A 21,611-nucleotide genomic window follows, 5' to 3' on the forward strand; every position below is an offset into this window, starting at 1 on the left:
AATTTGTGTTTTTAAAAGATGATTTTGTTAATGGTTGTATGGGGTAGTCAAACACGGCTTGTCCAAAGAAAGTACAACAAAGATCTTAGCTACTTAGATTAGTGTAAACAACAACTACAAATAAACACTGAGTAGGACGTAGTACAAGTCTGAAGTATAACATTACACTTGAAGATATTGCACCACCTTGAAGGCATGTAAAAAAGAAAGTGAACCAGCATTTGAAATGAACTGCAATGAGCCAGAGATTACCTTTGCAGAGCGCACACAGTACAGTTCCTGTGTTTTTTTTTTTTTTTTTTAATTCTCAGTGGGATTACATGGACTGGAACAATATTTGCATTCCCCGAGCAGGTCTACGTTAGCTACTGAGCTTCTTAGGATAAAAGTGTTGACTAAATGAATTAATCTAGACGTCTTGGGACCCCAGAAAGAGCAGCCTTTGGTAAGCATATTCATGGTTTCAAATTTCATAATACATTAGGCTGTACAAGTGATATGTCTGCAGCAGAACCCGAAAGGGCAATGGCATGCTGAGAAAGTGTATTTGTGTGTACATGTGTGCGAAAGATGAGAGTGAGTGTGTGTGTGTGTTTGAGAGAGTTAGATAGAGAGAGAGAGAGAGAGAGAGAGAGAGAGAGAGAAACAGAAACGCATCAGCTCCTACAGGAACAAGAAGTACTGCAAGACAGTGGCTTTAGAATTCTTCATGTCAGATCTTTCATTGGCTTTGTCAGTTCCCAATGTAAAATGATGATGATGATGATGATGATGATGATGATGATGATGATGGAGAGCTGAAGAGAGACAGCCTGTGAAGGCTTAGAAGAGAAATCCTCAGTTTGATATAGTCTTACACATATGACTATTATGTTATAATTAACCAAACAAAAATGCGCTTTGATTTCAATGGGGGGTGATAGGGTATTGAGGAATAAAGTGATAGATGGCTTAAAATAAAAGTTGGTATTAAGTGAAAAGACAATTGTTGAATACTCCTGCTGTTTTGGGACCATACCACGGAGCTGGGGAAGAAAAATCTTACATTTCAGAATGAAAGCCAAATCTTCCTTTTTTCATTATTGCACACAGCATGTCCCTCGCCTTTATTTGCAATATTTACACTCTGTAGTTACATAAGATGTAGAACATTGGCTGATGAAAATTAAATAAATAAAACAATTACACAATACTTTGATGGTACAACAAATTCTCCATTCCCCTGTCTGAGATTAACTTCAGCTTGTCTGATAACACAGAACAATCCTTCAAAACATCTTCATGATCACGCAACATGGGAACAATACCGGTTAACCACCAAACCAGAAAAAGAACCCAACAAACGATAATAAAAAAATACATAATATCGATAACACTCAACAAAAACACAAAGCCAATTGTATTAGCCATTTGCGTGAAAAACACAGAAAAAGGTTCAAACGGAAATACACTCTGTATAATTACAGTGTTGGTCATAACAAGTGCAAGCACTGACACACAAAATGGAGGAGTGCTGGTGGCTCCAGGGTGCTATGGTAACAAAGGGGACGAAAAGGTGATCGGACCCAAAGACAATGGTAGGAGGGGAGTGACTGAAGAGCACTTCATTAACGACTAAATTAAGCAAAACGTATACACTCACTAACGCACGTGCGCACACGCACACTCTCTCTCTCACACACACGCACACACAAAATAATGACTTTTTTTGCCTGTTGTCTCACCACCTAATAAGTATGTCACTTGGTGTTTGGAGAAAAGACTGATCTGGAGAAATCAATGGGCCATAATGGTGCTATCGAGCGATGTCAACGATGACCAGTCACACAGAACAATTACTCCTCTGGAAATGCATGAGATTCACCTTTTCATGTAAACCAATTACCTTGCATTTTAATGCAAAATGGTGATGGGTCACCATTAATCTTCCTCATTACTGACTGCAATCAAGCCATTTTACATTACCTGGGCAGACTTCAGCGAGCTTGCGCAAACCCAGACCACAGCAGCAGAATGAAGTGGCTGGTTTGTACAATCTATTTATCCGTAGCTATTTCAGGCTATGTTCTTGAGAGACTCACTCTCTCTCTCCTCTCTCAACAACAATGGGAAAAAAGCCATTATGGGGAAAAGCTAATTGTGAGTCATAAATGTCAGGTCCTGCATGACTAATGCATGAAGTACACGGACGAGTAAATCTGTAAGTGTGTTACCGTCATGCTGTCTATCTGCCCATCGCACAGCTCTAGACAAGGTAGTCCTCATTGTACCGTCTCGATCCTCAAGGATAGAGGGAAAATTGTGGAGCCATACTTGTAAGGAGTGCATGTAGTTGTGCAGATACTTTGTTGAGCAATTAAATCGTTTCCGATGAAGCTTGGTCGTGGTACTTTGAGACCTTTAATATGAGAGTGGAGACAAGGGTGTTGAGGTTCTGCCGTTTACTGTTGGGCACATGGGTGTGATCGGTTCTGATAATTTTAGTCCAAACAGACATTTTGTTCAAACAGCTGGCTGGTTCCCAGCCATCCATGTTATCCAACAAATAGATTTCTAATACATATTCCCCCATCATGGATCTCCAAATGCTAATTTAGTTCAATCAGGGCTGGTTGCCAAGACCGTGATTAAAGCCGGTCATGAGCTAAATATTGCCGCTGTGCTGAATTGGTGCTCCATACAGATAAATACTCAACAGGGGAAAAGCACAATTCTGAACCACCACCTACTGTACATTTGCAATGCTATACAGGTGACTACAGATACAGTTTAAAAAGGTAAACATCCTCAAAACTCTCTCTTTTCAGGATATGGTGAAGTAGGGAACATTTTGGAAAGGCTACATGTTTACATGTTCGATGATCTGGTTAGATGTTTATGCAGCTGATGTGGTCTGTCCAAGTTTTTCTTTAAAAAAAAAAAACTTGGATGATTAGACCAGTTGAAACACTTAGCGTGTGTGTGTACTGTTCGCATGAAGTCAGTCAGTCCGTGAGTGACAAATTGGGCCTCGCGAGCTCGGGCATAGGCCTCTCACGCTCCCCTGAAGACATGCGATGCATTATTAATCCCTTCAATCATACGTTTCATGTCTTAGAGCAGTCGACATGCTATTTTTGGGGGCTCATTTATTTCCCTGTCCGTTGAGACCTGTGGAAACGCAACGTTTCAGGTGCCGACAGCGTCTTACAACCGCGTCATGCCATTTCTTCCATATTAAACCATTACTGTCATCTGGGCCTCGTGTCGGTGAAAGACAACCCAGTTGAGCACCTGAGTTTAGTCATGTCCGTACTGCATGGTACACATGTCTGGGGATGTCGAGATTTGTATTTGGTGCAAATCATTCAACACTGAGTCTCACCTGGTTGAGAAAACAACAAACTGAACGTAACGTGAATGTAAATGCGACATCCAAATCCACATCCCTGACTCCTTTTCCTGACATTCACGATTTGTAGCATCTGTGGTGATCTGCAGTCAACAGTAATACCTCAAGGCCCTGGCAGTACAATGGAGAAATACAAGGCAAGGACACTAAAGGAAAATAACAGATGTATTTCTCAGAAATTCTTTTCCACCCATCAAACAGTGACCCTTTCTTGGAACACGCCAATGACAAAAAACTAAGCTGGGGGGAAAAAAAGCCATGGTTTGATGCCAGGTTCACTTCTCATTACTGGTCATCAGAAGAGTCTTGCTTAAAAGAAAAACAGCCAAAAAGTAACATGTACATTAATAAGTAAAGTCAGAATTGGAGTCGCTTCACTATCTCCATGCCAACTTTGTCCATTTAGAAGCCAACCCCAGAAACCCCATAGCGGCTGTCACAGTTTCTCGTCCGTCTTCCTATAGGGTGTGTCCAAGAAAATGTCCACATCAATGCATTCAGCATTGCCTCATTCTAAGTACCATACTAAAGGGCAGAGAGAAGGGCCGATGTATCCCTGGTAAGTGAAGCCAATAGTACTGGGGTCCTTTCCCTTACAGCTCTGTCCAAAGGATGCATTTGCAAGGGGGCTGAGTAAAGTTCAATTTCAGGATAGTCACATGACAATTCACTTTGTCAAAAAGCCAAGCTACTGACACTGAAATAGGTGGGTAAACATTCTACCCTTGTACTTTTCGGGTGTTGTTTTTCTCAGAGCCACTGAAATGGTCTTTTTTTTTACGAAACTGGGCTTTTTCTCTCTCTCTCATCTTCCATTCTCATCTCAGAACAACACCCCAGATGATAAACGTCCCACATCACAAGGCTCAAAGGATCATGGGAGATGCTGAAGCGGTTTGATTCCAGACACATTCCGAGGCTTCTGACACCTCATTCTCCACTGAGGCAAATCTCTCCACAGGCTTCCTTCCAAATATTTCTTACTCTTTTCCCCTCTTTTTTTTCTCAGTATATGTGAACCTCTCTTCACTCTTCCATCGTCGCTCGATCGTTAGTAAGGGGTTGTCTTGAGGGGGGAAGAATGTACCGGAGATGTTCTGACAAGTTCAAAGGAAAGAGGAATTGTGGGAAATGTAGTCCTGTGGGCTCTCTGAGGGGGGTCTGGGGGGGGCCCCCAGGAGGTGCTATATGTGTCCCGGCTTGGACAGGTAGGCGATGAGGGCCACCACCACGCCGACATACACACCTGTGCCGATGGTGATGGACAGAGCGGCCAGGAATAGAGCCCGTCTGGAGGCGATGCTGGCCAGCGAGAAGTCTCCCTTGGTGACAGCTTTGCTGGTCTGGACAAAGGACAGAAAGAGAGAGGGAAACAGCAGAATAGAGACACACACAGAGAGAAAGACATGGAGTTTATAAAGGGGGGAACCATGAGAAAGAACTCTGAGAATAATACAGTTTCTATCCTTTCCTTCTATGCAGCAGCAACTGCCAGAGCTGCTGTACATCTTGCTCTATTTTTATGTCGATCAGGGCCGTATGGAGCAGAGCTGGAGGGGGGGTGGGGGTGGGGGTGGAGAGGAGCGCGAGTGTGGAGGATGGCGGCAGGGAAAATTTGAATGGTACATCAACATGGTCTGCGGCAGCACAATGAAGTGCTATGCAGCTACTCAGAGGCGAGCGTTGTGCATCACATGGAAACGAGAGAAAAGGAAGGAAGGAGAGAGAGAGAGAGAGAGAGAAAAAACATAAATGCTGTGGAGGTGGAACATTTGCGCATCATCAACTTTTAAAGCAATTTCATTTAGGGGAGACGATGGCCGTGTTGATTTAATGGAACACTTTTATAACGTGAGACAAATGGAAAGGGACAGTCCAGAAAAGATTACACAGCCTTGAAGGAGAGGAGAGGCAACAATGAAATACATTTCCCCCTTTTCTCATTCCAAGCTTTTGTTCAAGAGCTCTCTATCTCTCTCTCTCTCTTTTCTATTTGTTGGTTTGTGTAGCGAGGAAAGCCAACGGGCAACTTTTCGTCAGGTTGTCACTGTGAAGAGAGGCTTGCCTCTAAGCATCAATCAGACAGAATCTTTTTTTTTGGTGGGGGGATAGAGTATCTCTTGCTTGTTCAATGTTTCCTCTGGAAGATTGGATGGTGAATAAATAATGTGGTAAATTTGGTGAATGCTGAATGTAAACATATTAAAAGATGGTGTCAATTTGAAATTAAAAAAAAAAACATTAATATCTAGTCAGACTATTCTAGTAACTTTTGATGTTGAGAGAACTTTCACAAATGACACTTCCAGAGTTTGACCAAAAAGGTGCACACATTTTGCTGGTGGTATAAACACCAGCTGCCATTTCCTCATGAATCACAGCGTTGCCACATCTATCGGAGGTTCTTTCCCCCTCTGGAGCAACTGTAATTTCTTTTGTTCCGGTGCGCTGTTCGGTGACTGCTCCACATCCCGTATGGATTCAGTCTATCAGCTTTGGTCAGGGAAAAAGGTGCAACACCTAGCAGGTCTTTGACACTAGGCTTCAACATCACACCAGAACACAAAGTTGACATTTTTTTCAATTTTGACTTTTCATGAGAAGTATTGTTTTTTATATATATTGAACGCCTTATTTTCCTCCAGCTTTCATCTGAAGTGCAGCAATGCAGGATGGTCAGAAACACATTGATGCAAATTTAAAAACACGAGGTGGAAAAAGCTAACTAATTCTTACCATGGCAACAAAGAGCATATTGTAACAATGCCAGTAGAACTCATCACTTCAGCCCACTGGGGAAATTATCTCTAGAACTGGTATTTAAAGTAAAAAAAAACTGCCTCTTTTTAACTTGAATCACAAACCTCTCAAGCTCTTCAAAAGAAATAGAGAAGAGCTCTGAGCACAGAAGGGGTAAAAAGAAGAATGCGTCTTGATATGGCAACGAACAGCTTTATTTAATCATGGCAATCCCCAAAGAACTCTCATCCCGTACATGGGCTCTGCTGAAGGGCATTTGATTCTAAAGGGGGAGCTGCTTTGAGACCTTAATTCCTTTTAATGGTGGCGTCTATTAAGTGGCTTGTAATTGTTTAATCAATCCATTTCTCCAGTTCAGATGAATAATTAAGTCATGGCGTGATGCTTGCTCCCAAGAGAAAGGGGGGGATTTCACAGCTGACAGAGAATGAGATAGAGAGAGAGTGAGTAAGAGAGACAGAGGGAAAGAGAGAGCGAGGGAGACAGAGGGAAAGAGAGAGAGAGAGAGAGAGAGAGAGGAGACGACGGGGGAGAACTGTTGGAGAGGAACGGTGAGGGAGTGAAAGGTAGAGGAGTGTGAGAGGAGGAGAAACGCCCAGGACAGAGAGCCAGTTGAAGCCCAGAGTCATGGAGAAAAAGAGTGATGAGAGTGGACACACAAATGAGAGCTGAGGACACTGGAATCATGGAGGAGGTAAAGAAAGAGAGAGAGAGAGAAACAGAGAAGAAAGATGACAGAAAGGAGAAAGAAACGAACCATGGAGTAGGCGAGGAAAGAGCAAGAAACAGAGAAGACAGATGACAGAAAAGAGAAAGAAACGAATAAAGAGCTCTCGAGCGAAAATCACGCCTGGAGAGACGGAGAGAGAACTAAAGCACAACAGCCCAAGTGTGGGTGAGACCATCGTAATTATGAGAAATGGAATCTATAAGACTCTCCTTAGATGTCGAATTACGGCTAAGTCAATCAAAAGAGACAAGAGGACGGATGGAGAAATGGCACTGACTCAAGTCCCATGCAGCACATTCCCTCTTGCTGGTTCAAGACAAATTAGGAGAAGCCATTCATTCTGATTTCAGATTTTGGCACCAGCCCAGACGGCGATCCTTCACAGTCATTTCCAAATCAGCGCTAACACTGAGCGGCTGCCTATGGACTCAGTGGGCTCTAAGGCAGATGGCAGGAGGAGCCCATTTTCTACGGCTGAAGAAGCCATTAGCTTACACTGTGCCCCTTGTGTATTATATCAGACAAAATAAATATATATATATATATATCGGTATAATAAATATATATGTTGGTGTTTTGTTTACATATGGAGTGTATGCTTCTGCCCTACTTACACTGTATCTTGAATGGAGAAGTAATATTTATATAACACATGCAGCACTGGAAGCATCTGTTTATTAGCCTAGTCTGTAGGAAATGTTGATGGAATTATTCATGTTAGTACAATATATGCGTGAGGATGACATGTGCGGAGAGTGTTGCGCTGAATAAGAGAGTACAGCACATACACTGGTTTCTCGTGTCATGTGTGTTCATCAACACTGCTGCACACTTGTACACACACACACACACACACACACACATACACACACACACACACACACACACACACACACACACACACACACACACACACACACACACACACACACACACACACACACACACACGCACGTAATCCAATATGTGTATGTGTGGGTGGAAACGGTGAGACTGGAGTTGAGTTGTTCGCGTGACGTGAGCAGTGAGCAGCTTTAGTGCTGCCTCGCGCCTGCCGGTCGCCTCAACAGGCCATCATTCACCGCGGGGGTCTCGGGACGGGACCCGCCCCCCTCTCTCCGTCGCTGCAGCTGACCCCCCCTAATCCCTGGGAAAACGCTATTGATTTTTGCTCCCTCGCCATGTGACAGGCAATAACGGGCGGTGGGGACATGCCAACACACACACACACACACACACATGAAGCGGTTGCTCCTTTGTTTTGTGCAACTGCACCTTTAGATGGCTAAAGGACTGTGCGATGTGTCATGAGAGGGGGCCAGTCTGTGCGCTTGTGCCAACCAAGACATATGGCTTATTGGATGCAGCTCCTATGGGCCGGCCTCTTACCTCATACCTCATTAACTTAGTCTAAATTAGCAGCGTTTCTGAGATATCTGGTGCATCTGGTGATGGATTTAACTCATTTTTCACCAGGGGTAAATTGCAAAATCCTTCAGCACGCAAGCTCCACAAGCACAAATGAATCTCCATCAACCCTACCCAAACACCACACACAAAATAGCAGTAATAATCTAATGATGAATGGCTCATCTGAGTATGTGTGAAGACTGTTCTGTCCTTTCTGTCAGCACAAAGAATACACACACTCTATGGCCTGTAATACATATCCATGTCAAAACTACAGTATCAAATACATCATGTTAACCTAAAAGGGCCATACTTGTCTGGTGGTTCTAGGAAAACTGCAAGACGTCTCTAATCACAGAGAAAACACCTTGGACATCTATGATCATTTCAGCCCCCCTCGGAGTCCACTCCTTGGTGAGTTCAAGCACGTTTAGCCTGTAGGGGAGCCTCTTAAGTAGAAGTCATTTTCCTCAGGGAGGTGATTGCTGGTTCACAGAGACAAGGATGAATGAGGCGTATCAGGTAGGAGCACAAATGGGAGGAGGCTTGATAGGAGGTGGGGCGGGTTGGTAATTAAAAAACTCAAGATTCAATACACACACACAGACACACACACACGTAGGCACACACACACACACACGCACACATTCATTCACATAGATAAAAGGGCAATTTTACCCACTGAGATGCTGCTAATTGCTGCTTCATGTAAAACTGGGGATGGTGTGGCGTGGTAAGATTACCGCTGTAGGTTAGACACAACTGAAACTTCTCGTTATTTCCCCTCCTGCTCCTGTGACAGGCTCGCTGTTGCGTGGTGCAATGGGGCAGATTGGCGAAGGCGTCAGGCGTCTCTAGACGAGGCCATCATTTTCATAATTATTCAGAGAGAATTGAATTAGTTTCTGACAAGATAATTCACTGGGTGCCTCCGCCTGACAGAGCCAGAAAGCAATGATAAGACAATATTTAGTGCCGAAACGAGAGTTTGTTTTCGTCTCCGAAAGAGGCGGCGCCTCAATGACGGTGAAAGTAATCCACTCATCTGAGTATGTGGCGCAAATCACAATGAGAATGGACAGCGTTGTTCTAAAATGCAGTCGATCAATTGAAATATGACAGTGTTTTTGCATGCAGACAGAGAGCGAGAAGATGAGAAGATGATGAATATTTGAAGAAGAGACAGTGATGTAAATGGAGGTGCCTGTGGTGTTGGATAATGACTGACAGGAAGACAGGTCTGTATTGGCAGACAGAGTCACTTATTGGATTAAGGGTTCTGTCCAGCTGGAATGAGCACCGTTGTTATTATTGTGCATTTGCATACTCATAGACTACAGACAAAGGTACACATTTTCAATACATTTTTCTTTCTCCAACAAACAGTTACTGTATGTGCAGAAAAGTAATTTAGGGCCTCCATTTAAATGATAGGCAGATACACTAAGTTTCATGCATGAACTAATTATCGTTTGTTATGTCGAAGGATAGGATCTTGCTCATATATAGACAAAATATTAGGAAATAGATTTTTGCGTTGTTAATAAATGAGTTATTTATATAATATATATTATAGACTTTTCATTTTGCCCACCCTTTAAATGAAGGCCCTCAGTTTTAGTAGATTGTATTTGTTAGCTCACTGATAGGACATTGATTGAGCCCAGAGGATAGGGTGCACTGTTACTTGGTCAGGTAGAACTAATACTAAAAAACCCTGAAACTATCTTGTCAAAATGCACTTGAATATAAATAAATGTTGCATGCCGTGTAATCAAATTCTGCCCATATCCCATTACCAGACTGGAACATTGGCAATTTTCCTGTAAAATACTCACTTGACAGGTTTTCCGATAAACCACCCAGAGCCTCAATCAAGACGGCTACACATTTCACAACACTGTTAATTCTCCTCACAATGCTGTCTGTTGTGACCGTTTCATTAAAACAATCTACAAACACCTACGTACTTGCGGTAGCTGAAAATGACACCAGTGCCAGTGGGTGAAATATTGTTTCTACCCAACATCAGACATCAGCTACAGTGATTAAATGCCAATGTAAACGAACGTTCTGAACCATACGCGTTCGTATACATTATTGATCTTGTGCAATTAAATCGGTTAATTAACTCATCGCCTGGCTGAGAATGACGCTGGAGCTATATTGAGAGAGCGACTCTGCCTCATGTCTGTCTATTGGCACTCTCCCCCACACATACAGGAGAACAAAGTGAGCTGTAGCCACTACATGACTGATGGTCCCGACCGGGGCTGGCAGGTTTTTTTTTTTTTTTCGCCCGGGGTTGCCGTGGCAACGCGGTGTTGCGTACACACACATACGTACCCCCTGGGAGAAGTAGAAGGCGGCGATGCCCAGGGGCCAGAAGCAGCAGAGCATGGAGAAGATGGCCAGGCCCAGGTGATCGCGCGGCGGGGTCACCATGAAGTTGTCCTCGCTCTCGCTCTCGCTGGAGCAGTCCGTCTGCGGGAAAGGCCAGAGGAGAGATTACATTTAGGACTCCGAGGGAGATCCGCTCGCTATTGCATAATCTTGGCTTCCAGAGATACTGACACCGTGGGGGGGGGGGGGGGGGGGGCAGACACACACAGATAGACACAAACATACACACAGACAGACACACACACACACATACACACACACACACATACCCAAACAAACACAAATCTTTGAGGAAATGTAAAATAGAAAACCGAGAGATACGATGCGAACAAACAGCGCATCAGAATTCAAACAACACATCACGGCAATAAGTCTGCATCATCCCAGGTGAGGGATAGGGATCCCGCCATACCTCCTTCCATCTGAAAAACAATATCTCTGCATTTGAAATGGAACAAGATATGAGATTTTATTTCCGAGAGAGAAGGAGAGTGAGGAGGGAAGCTGGGGAAATAATGACAACACTGAGATGAAAAGAGACTTTCAAACACTTTGCTGTTTGAGCTGCTGTGTATTATGTAGAAATAAAAAAACATTGAGTATGTTTTTTTTTTTATTCTAAACCATAACTCACTCTTCACTCCCCTCACTAGACTTGAATAATGAAACCTCACTGGATATGGAATTATGTTACCTAATCACATAATTCCATATTCCATATCACATTCCAATATCAGCTCGCCAGCAGCCTCACCCCGACACAAGCAAAAAAAAAGGGGCCCATGCCCCAAAAAATCCCCTCCTATCCTCTTTTCTTCTCTTTGACTGATAATCATTACATTATAGCATTATGTAGCGATTTCCCTAATCCACAGAGTGCTTATGCAATGGAGACTCAGCTGGCGGCGGTGGCGGCAAACTGATAACCCCTCTCCATCACCCCCACCACACCACACCACACCACACCACCCCCACCCCCACCCCCAGCCCTATCCGCCAGCTCTGAGCCTGTGGCACTGGCTCCTCCTCGATAAGCCCTGCTCCCGGGCCTGTCTGATGTCAGATAGTTCAGGTGATGATCCACCCTCACGGTCCCTGTCACCACCACCACCGCCGCATACACAGCCACCGCCACCGCTGCTCCCCGACCTCCGTGTGCGTGTCCCGGGGGGAGCGTCGACCTGCTACCCCCCCCCCCCCCCCACCGCCCTCCTTCCCCTGGGAGCTCTGTGACAGGGAGTGATGGATTAATGGATGGGTTTCATCTGTCCCCTGCGTGTCAGGGAGAAACAGGAAGTGGAGCGTGTAATTTATGTTGCCAAATTGCCTTCGCAGCATGGGGGAGATGAGTCTACCTGTCTCACCGTCTGCACACCGACCGACGTCTCACTCCACACACACACACAGACTCACACACATACACACACACACACACACACACACACACACACACGCATGCACACACACACGTCATTGTCATGTCTGTCATTGTTCTAATCACATTTCATCACGCCACTCATATCTCCGGATGATCGATACATGTGTATTGACATTGGCGCAGGCACAGATATAGAGGCCTCACGTGACCGTCAGGCTCATGCTTGGGTGCCCACCTTCACGCTCAACCTTCCGCTCCTGCATCTCCCCGTACTGATCTGGGCGCAGCCGTATGATTCATTTATTTGCTTTGAATGTCACATTTGTCAAGGAGCGGATTAGTGTCATCTCGTAATGGAGAAAAAGGCCACTGTGTTGAATCATGTGTATCAGCATAAGTATGGATTATGATTATAAATGTCTCCGAGCATGAGTACCTTCTTGGGGGGTGCTCCTTTCTTCCCAATATAGGTCCACACACACACACACACACACTCTCTCTCAATGTTTTTCTCTCTTTCTTTCTTTCTTTCTCTTTCTCTCTTTCTTTCTCAATCTCTCTCTCTCCTTATTCACGCACTCATGCACACACACAGGGGGTATACTGGTTCAGCTATAGATTATGAGTATGAATAATTCAGACAAACATATAGCATGCAAAACCCCATAGAGACACACACAGTGTGAGAGGTAGATCGTTATGATGAAATAACAAGCACACACACACACACACACACACACACACAGATGGAGGATCCACTTTCAGGAGATGGACCCCCCATCACTGCAGATATGGGTGGCCGAAGTGAACTGCTTCCAGCACAAAACACAGAGTGCGGGGATCTATTGGCTGCCACAGCCTCTCTTCTTTCTCTCTCTCTCTCTCTCTCTCTCTCTCTTCTCTCTCTCTCTCTCTCTCTCTCTCTCTCTCTCTCTCTCTCTCTGTCTCCGCAGCCAAGCTCTCCTCCAGGGAGGCCCAGCTCAACGCATGCAAATGGGCACTCCCGCTGGAGAAGGGCCCAGAGAGGCAATTTTCCGCCGGCATTACCCGGGTCTGCCCCCGAGTGGCACGCCGCACGCGGCCCGCGCGCGCGCCGGGCGTGTCATAAACAGGTGCCAGGTGAACGCTCTCCGAAGCAATTATGGTCGGACAGAAACGGGGGCAAGTGGCCGTGACACGAGCGTCACGAGCGCGGTCGCGCCCCCGTCACCGGCCCAGCTGTGCGGAGCGAAGGCGAACCGCGTGAACTCGCGCTCGTGCATCTCTGAGCAGGCCGTGTTGCTGGAGGGCCGGCGAAAGAAGATGGCCCCACCTCTCCTCTCTTCCTCTTCTTCCTCCTCTTTTCTATATCTTTCTCTCTCTTCTCTTCTGTTCCTTTCTTTCTCGCTCTCTCTCTCTCTTCGTCTCATGGTGCCGAGCGTTCTCAGGTATTCCATGTCAGGTGTGCGGAGTGCTGCACAAGACAGGCAGCAGGTGGGTCATAACTCACCCGCTGCTTTGATTAACGCGCCGACGCAAGCCAGTCCCATATAAAAGCTGCAGGCTTGTTGAGCTGTTAATAAACCGCTGTGATTTACACAACAGCCCTCCAAAACACACACACACACACACACACACACACACACTCTCTCTCTCTCTCACACACATACACACACACACACACACACATACAGACACACACACAACCAAATGCCCTCAGAGCAGCGTGACATGACCTGTGCTCAAGGACCATGCAGGGGTACTCCATCAGGTAGAGGGTGGGTACAAGTCTGGAAAACATGGCCGCTGATGATCAGGGGGTTGTTTCCACTCAACTTCAAAGGTCAAGGGCAAAACACAGATGGACTGCTAATAGGAAATTGGCTTTTTGTACTCTCTTTCTCTCTCTCTCTCTCTCTCTCTCTCACACACACACACACACACACACACACACACACAGACACACACACACATACATAGGGGAGGATTAAAAAAAAGTAAAAATGAAGAGATTAGAAACCTGGAAGTTCAACTGGAGTACATCTGTCAGTACGGTCAACTGAAAATGAAGTCAAACTCTAGCAAATTTTCAATCACAGATGACACCACTGGCTGGGATGAGAGGTGTGTGAAACCTGAGTTCAGACCATCGTCATGCACGGTTCAAAATCATCCTGGAAAATGTTTGTCCCACAAAAGCTTATGAATATCTTGCTCCAAGTAATGCAGCCCACTATCCCCAGGTGTTTCAGGACAGGTCTAATCTGGAAGACAGATGCTGCATGTCACTAGGTCGCTTGATAAATATTTCGTTATGCCGCGCTATAATGATCATTTATAATGTAAACCGTTGATTTATGCATGCTGCTATCCCCATCATTGCTGAAACTTACTGTAACTTCTGCATTTCAGCAAAAAAATCTCTTAAAGACTTAATCTGCCTTCAGTGGCTCAACAGCGAGCAAACAGCCTGGTCACCAGGGACAGAACACGTCCCCCTGGGTCTACGCTGGAGGCCTTAATGAGATCAGCTTCACTGGTCCTACATGGGGCTTCACAGGTCTAAATAATTTAGAGAGTAATTGATTACCCGGCAGCAGGGGTTTTCATTAAGGAGCGTGGTCCGACACGCCCGCCGGATAAAAAAACAAATAAATAAATAAAACGAGAACGAGCATTAGTCATTCCGAGTCAGCGTCGGAGAATGTCATGCTTGGTAATGCTACACGTGTAGCTAATGAACGCTCCGAGCAATTGGCGCGGACTCAGAGAAAACTCAGGAAGAGAGGGAGCAGGAGGAGGAGGAGGATAAGAAAGAGGAGTGCTTTGCCGTGGTGGTGCTGGTGGTGGTGGTGTGTCTTTGTGTCGGGTGATTCAGTCGGAGTAAGAGAAGCCGGAGGGGCTGGGAGGACAAGGCTGTCAGAGGTGGCGCTGCTTCCCAGGGGGCCTGACAGAATCCGTGGTCGGACTTAGAAATGATGCCGACCGCTGGAAACATTTCAAGGCACGGAGACAGATAGGCAGGGAGGGAACGGCGAGACATTCACGACGTTAGGGCAGAATCAGACAGACAGAAAGACTTGTGGGGCGGAAGACAGATAGTCAGACAAACAGAGACCGACTTCCAGACTGACAGACAAACAGGCCGGCAAGCAGACAGTAACAAAGACTGAAAGGCCTTGTGCGAGCGCACACACACTTGGCTCTGGCAGACACTTAGCCAAGATTTAAAAAGAAAACCAAAAAAAAAAGACATATATTTGAACCACCATTTTTCAAAACAGTATTCTTGGCAGGATTTCGTCTTGGGCGCACCTGGTCCAGTGTCTGTCTCTGCATTGATTTCTGGCTCCTCCGTCTGTCTTTTAGGAGGCTTTAGCTAAATCCAGTGTAAGCGACTGCCACAGACATTTCTCATGCGCGGCGGCAGCAGCGTTTTTATCAAAAGACCGGCATCCGCAAAGAAGGAACCGTAGGTGTTTTAAAGCTCCGCCTGCCCGAGATCAGAGGGCTAGCAAACTTTTTCTTTTCTTCAACAGAAGTCTCTTCACTTTTTTTGTGTGTGTATGTGTGTGTGTGTGTGTGTGTGTGTGTGTGTGTGTGTGTGTGTTTGTGTGTGTGTGTGTGTGTGTGTGTGTGTGTGTGTGTGTGTGTGTGTGTGTGTGTGTGTGTGTCTGTGTGTGTGTGTGTGTGTGTGTGTGTGTGTGTGTGTGTGTGTGTGTGTGTGTGTGTGTGTGTGTGTGTGTTTGTTGTGTGTGTGTGTGTGTGTGTGCAAGCCTCAAAGTTAAGCATTACATAGCGAGTGTTTATTTGCTTATTTGTATTTCTGAATAAACTGATTTATGCCATATTTACGATAGGCCTACTTGAATTTTGCATTACTCTTCTGAAGGCAATTCATCAGCTTAGATTTCAATTCAATGACTGTCATCACAAATCATTACTCCCAATTCTGCAATACAGCATCTGCAGTGGGAGAAATGGTAAGCAGTAGAATGCCAAGGGGAAATACTCTTTCACCAAGCTTTCAGCAATCCAAACATTCTCAGCTTACCCACCGGATGCAGGGCTTTTAGCATGGTACAATACTGAGTAGGGGGCCTACAAGCAGGAAAGATGTCATACATTTCCTTAGTTCCTCTCTACGGAGCACAGAATGTCACCCTGCTCTGCAAACTCCCCTGCTGTAAACAATGGATCTGCCCCCTGGATACCAGATCCAATCACAATATGAATTCTGCCACAAAGTAATTGGCTTCTTGTCCAATGTTGTAGAGAATGGAGAAACATTCCCATGAGACTTTTAGAGGTATACCATCCTAGTCAACATGTAAAGGAACATTCCTATGAGACTTTTAGAGGTATACCACCCTAGTCAACATGTAAAGCCCCTCCCCCATATATCCTTGCGTGTGCTTGTTGAGGTGTCCAAGACCATGGCAACCTTGACAGGGACAACAAGGAGGAAGACAATGTGCGGACAATTTCACCACCCTGTCCCGCCTATAGTGTTCTTCTCATCTATCTATAAACATACATACTGTAATTACATACATACTGTACATACAGTAGTTCAATATTCTACTGCTCTTTATATTCATCCTGCACTCACTATTCTTACTGCTCTTAAGTAGGGTTCAGACCAAAGACTCCCGATGAGACGAGATGAGCCGCGACGTTCTAAATCCTTGCAACTGCAACTAAACATGTTGAATGCTTTGAGACGGTTTGTGGGGAGGAAAAAACTCCCTTGAATTGGAGATACATATACAGCAGGAAGAAACCTTGGACAGATCCACGACTCAAGGGCCCAACCCATCTGCCTTGGGTCAGTTATAGTACAGTAAGGTCATTTTAGTATCAATAAAGCTGAATCTAATCTAATCTAATGTAAAACTGCCCTTTGGAAAGACAATGAATGTACAGCACTAGCTATTAGCATGATATTGCCCAAGCGCTATATATATATGGGAATATGAAGAAGAAGATCAGACTAGATTTCCCAGCTGAGTACAAGCCTTTACCATTCAGGTATATTCATAGCTCCTTACATGTAATATTCAGAGTAACACTTTCTATGAACCAAGTTCATATAACACTACATCAACACATTCATAAGGGGTAATATCAATAATAAAGCCCCATAATTATTGGTATGAGTATACAGTATATAACTATATACTCATGACTGTGTTCATAAAGCATATGATGTTCCCGTATAAGCCTATTAAGCTTGAAGTGTCACAAAGCATTGCGCAGCATTGTATTAGTTATTGTTGTGACCATCTCACATTAACTAGAGTACCTATGCACAGGGGACTTGTAACTCTCAATCACTTCTTACGAGCAATAAAAGGATTATTGACAAAACATAAACAAGGGGCATCTATCATTATGAAAGCTTCATGGAACCACATAAGGGTATACAAAAAGAGTATTTGGTGAATTCTGAAAGTGAAAAATAGAACCACAAATACTTTCATCTGAGAGATCAAAGGGAACTTTAAACCTTTCGAGATTTGGATCTACGGTTGCAACAACCAACTGTTCAACAATTAATCAACTACAATTACCAAAATAATCTACTAAACGATCAACTTTCAAAATATCTACAATCTAATGCAATTGTCAATTACTGTAATTAGTTAGGCCAGTGAACATGTTGTTGCATGCAATTATATTAATGGAAAATAAAGCGTCTTTCTAGTTCATTCTTTCTAGTTCTTCGAGGTTGTCTCTTTGCAACTTGTTCCTCCATCAGTCTTCTTATTTCTTTGTAACATTAATAAGAGACGATTTTCAGTAAATACGTTGTGAACCTTGAAAAATATAATAAAATATGTCCTTTACGAAACTAACCAACAAAACAATGACTAAAGAAGAATGATGAATCATAGTCTTTATTTGCAGCCTGGTTTTGATCCTAGTGTGCAATGTTGGCAATGGCTTCTCACCAAAGAAAATGTTGCATCTACAACTGGTCACATGGCATTTCTTTGAGTATAAAATAGTCAATGTGACATTTGAAAAAGGAAAAAATTACTAGTAATTTCAGTAGGCTACTAACATGCATGCCCTGACAAGAATAACAGCCTCACTAAAGCCTTACTACTTTATGTCAAAGAAATGAAAACCATATTGGGCAGACTGATGGAAGCCATTATCTCCCATATCATGTCCTATCATCACCCGGTTATTAATCAAATGGGAAATGGAATCAAGGAGGAGGCCGACAATGACAGCTATTGAACAGCGAAGAGGGACTCTGAAATACCATAATTTGGATTACACTAATAAACTCCACCAAAATGAAAAAGGCACAATTATATTTTTCCCCCAGCTCTCTGACAGGGTACTATACTCTGTCCTCAGAGAATGTTCTAGCTCTTTTCTCCTCCCTTCAGAATAATGTTCTTGGTTTTTTTTATCACTACCCCTTCCTTCCTTCCCTCCCTCCTCCTCCACTCCCCTCAGAAAAGTAGAGGATGTGAGGAGAGAAGACAAGAGTCCTAAATTAGGGTTTACAGAGATAAAACAGCTTTTTTTTTACATCATGTATCTCCAAAAAGAAAAACACAAAGGCCATTTGTCTGTCAGTCCCATTAGATGAGGCTGGAAGTGGCTGCCTCTCAGAGTTGCAGTACAATCAAGCTGACAAAAGCGGAGCCGCGTGGCACAAGCACAGGCGTCAGCAAAGAGGAAGCAGAACAGAGGCTAGACCAAAAGCACTACACACATGACACACACACACACGCACACACACACGCACACGCACACGCACACGCACACGCACACGCACACACACACACACACTTCATCAATATGTTTTTGAACATTCATGATGCTGTACATGTGTGTGAAAGCCTGTAACATACAGCAAACATCTCCTCACAATCCGCTAGTTGCCTATTCTAAAAATACACTGTAAAAAAACCAACCAGTCTCTGTAGACAGCCCAGGCTCCAAAAACAGCAACCAAAACAGCCTGGTGCAGCCTGGACCTTGAGACATAACAAACATTTCCAGCCATTCACCAATGAGATGCGCGTTCAGGAGGGTTTCAGTTGCAGGAGAGGGAGAGGAGCGAGGGGCGAGCTAGCTCTCTGTCTTGTTAACATTACACTACCCAGCATCACTTAGAGCACCTTAAGTTGCAGTAAATAAAAGTGGTGCTACTGCAAAACAAAATCGGATTATAATGTGAACAGTAACATTCCAGTAGATGTTAACACTATTTACCAGTTCTGTCTTCAAAACACTGGCACTGATTTAAAAATAAATTAATAAATAAATAAAAATAAATAGCACTGTATACTTCAATTGCATAGAAGAGCAGCAACCTCTTCAACATTCATAGCACAGGCCTAGCCACTGCAGCACTTTACACACAGAAAAGAAGTAATAGTGTGTTTAACCACCAACGAACTGCCAGGCAAAAGAGGGATGCTGTTTAGAGGGACTCTGTTACACAGTGGTCTTTCCCCAGCTGTTTCATTGTGTAGAGTTTACACAGACACACACAACTAGGAATTCAACCGTACAACAATCCAGCTGTGATTAACAGTGCATGTTAGGTTTAGAGCCTGTTTAATGGCTGTGGCGAGACACCATGACCCTGAGCGCTGTCCTTAGTACCACTTGTCTTCCAAAGTACTGCATTACTAACTCTAAAGACATTTTTAAAGGCTACATACTATACAATATATAGCATTTTACAATATAGCCCTATATATAAAAGTTACTCTGAGTCTGTGCATAGTAAGCCTTGAACATTATCATCACCATTTTTCTTTTTTTTCCCCTTGCCTTGGAATCATTCTATTTCTTCATCTTTTTGAACAAATGTATCCCTCCACTCAGGTAAAGATTTTAAGCAATATACTTGGTCTATATACTCTTAAAACGACTGTGTTGAAAACAACACAGCTTGCATTGTTTTTAACACATCTATGTGTCCAGAGAGGAACAGCACAGTTTGTGTCTCCAATGTATTTGTTTTACTGTAAGAGTGTATCTGTCACCTTACCAAATATTCTACCAGCAGAGCAGAATAAATAAAACATGCTACATTTTCTTCTTGCAGTGGTTCCAAACACCACCTGGAACCAGCTCGCTTGCCAATACAGTCGTGTGGAAGCCAAAAGCCATCCACACATTAAAAAAAAGAAAGAAAAATCAATTCCATATCTTTTCTTGCAGACAATATTGTTTTAGGATACCAGTGACCAGTGATTTTTACTTTCTGCCCTTAAAGACTTCAGTGGATTTTTATAAACGCATGCCATCCCTCAGGTGAGGTCACAGGTTTCTTACTTTTGTCAATGCAATGTCAATATCATACCCTACTCGGATCAATATGAACCCTCAAAGTAAAAATGTATTCTACTAAATGCCCACTCAGACGTTGGGTCTCTCTGAAAATACAGTGTCAGCATACAATCACGTACTGTAAATAACAAGTGCTTTTTAAAAAAATATAACACTGCTTTTAGTGAAAACTTTAGTGAGGCTCATAACACTGCAGAGCTGTGAAAGTGTGGCTATGGCTTTTGCGTTAGTCCGAATAACGAGCTTGATAAACTCCAGTTGCTTTATGGCCCTTGTTTTCAAAGCACTTTGCTCCTTAACGATCAGCTGCCCATAATTGTTATTTCCATTTCTGTCTGTTTTAATCAATTTAGCTATGCCTAATTAACATTGGTGATAATGATCTACACCCGAACTGACCATTTCAGTATGGATTGAATGAAAGACTGCAGCTACTGGACCGGATGCTAATGAAAAAATATTATGCTTTGGAAAATGACTGGCTGAATGGTTAGTTGTTCTTTGACCAGGTGCTTTGAAAGTATTGCTGCCAAGAAATGTGTTTGTTTTAAGAGCTTGTTTACTGCAGAATAGCTGCTATGATCTACTGGCATAGTTGAGCTATCATACGTATTTATATTTGCCATGTCATACAGTATTTCCAACATCTGAAGCAGATTAAAAATGTGTCTCTCTGGATTAAAATGCAACATATTCGAATTGATTCGAACTGTCTTGCTGACTGACTAAGATTGGATTTTCACAGTTCAGAGACCATTTTGTTGTTCAGCATCTGTTTACACAGACATTTTGTTGTTGATCTTGGAATAGTAAATGTGTTGATGAGAACATCTCTCCCCTCTGCTGTTTGGAAAAATCAGCCTAACTATCAAACATTTCAAAACGAGCCTTGTGAGTCAGTCTCAGTTTTAAATGAATGTTTCATAACGGTACGTTAAGAACTAATCTTTTTAAATCTCACATTTGTGCCTGAGAGTGCTGGAGTGATTTTAGCACAACAACAAATTCTGGCTCATTGAAATACAGTGAAGAGAAATAGAGAGGTAATGTCAACATCTTCACAAAGTGGTGTACTCTATAAAGCTGAAGAGAGCCACGCCTTGGAGCTTCACCTGGGAATGGAGGCGGCAGTCTTTAAGGGCACCTGTCACACTCTTCATGCACTGCTCTGCACTGCTGATAGATGATTTCATCAGCTCTCTCTCACTCTCTGTTTCTCTCTCTCACTCTCT

At 43.7% G+C, this 21,611-nt stretch overlaps 1 protein-coding gene across 1 annotated transcript in view; it reads right to left on the reverse strand.

The window, feature by feature from the left end:
- Nucleotides 1-1,077: 1,077 nt before the first annotated feature.
- The window catches only part of LOC134097872 (synapse differentiation-inducing gene protein 1-like), a 21,474-nt gene continuing 940 nt past the window's right edge, over nucleotides 1,078-21,611 (reverse strand). The window contains exons 2-3 of the mRNA XM_062550823.1: nucleotides 10,638-10,775; nucleotides 1,078-4,734 (exon numbers count right to left, since the gene is read on the reverse strand). Coding sequence (XP_062406807.1) covers nucleotides 4,576-4,734; nucleotides 10,638-10,775 — 297 coding nt within the window. The 3' untranslated portion in view covers nucleotides 1,078-4,575. The remainder of the gene's footprint in view (nucleotides 4,735-10,637; nucleotides 10,776-21,611) is intronic.

This window comes from Sardina pilchardus, chromosome 12 (assembly GCF_963854185.1).
Source record: "Sardina pilchardus chromosome 12, fSarPil1.1, whole genome shotgun sequence".
In the NCBI taxonomy this organism is placed as follows: domain Eukaryota; kingdom Metazoa; phylum Chordata; class Actinopteri; order Clupeiformes; family Clupeidae; genus Sardina; species Sardina pilchardus.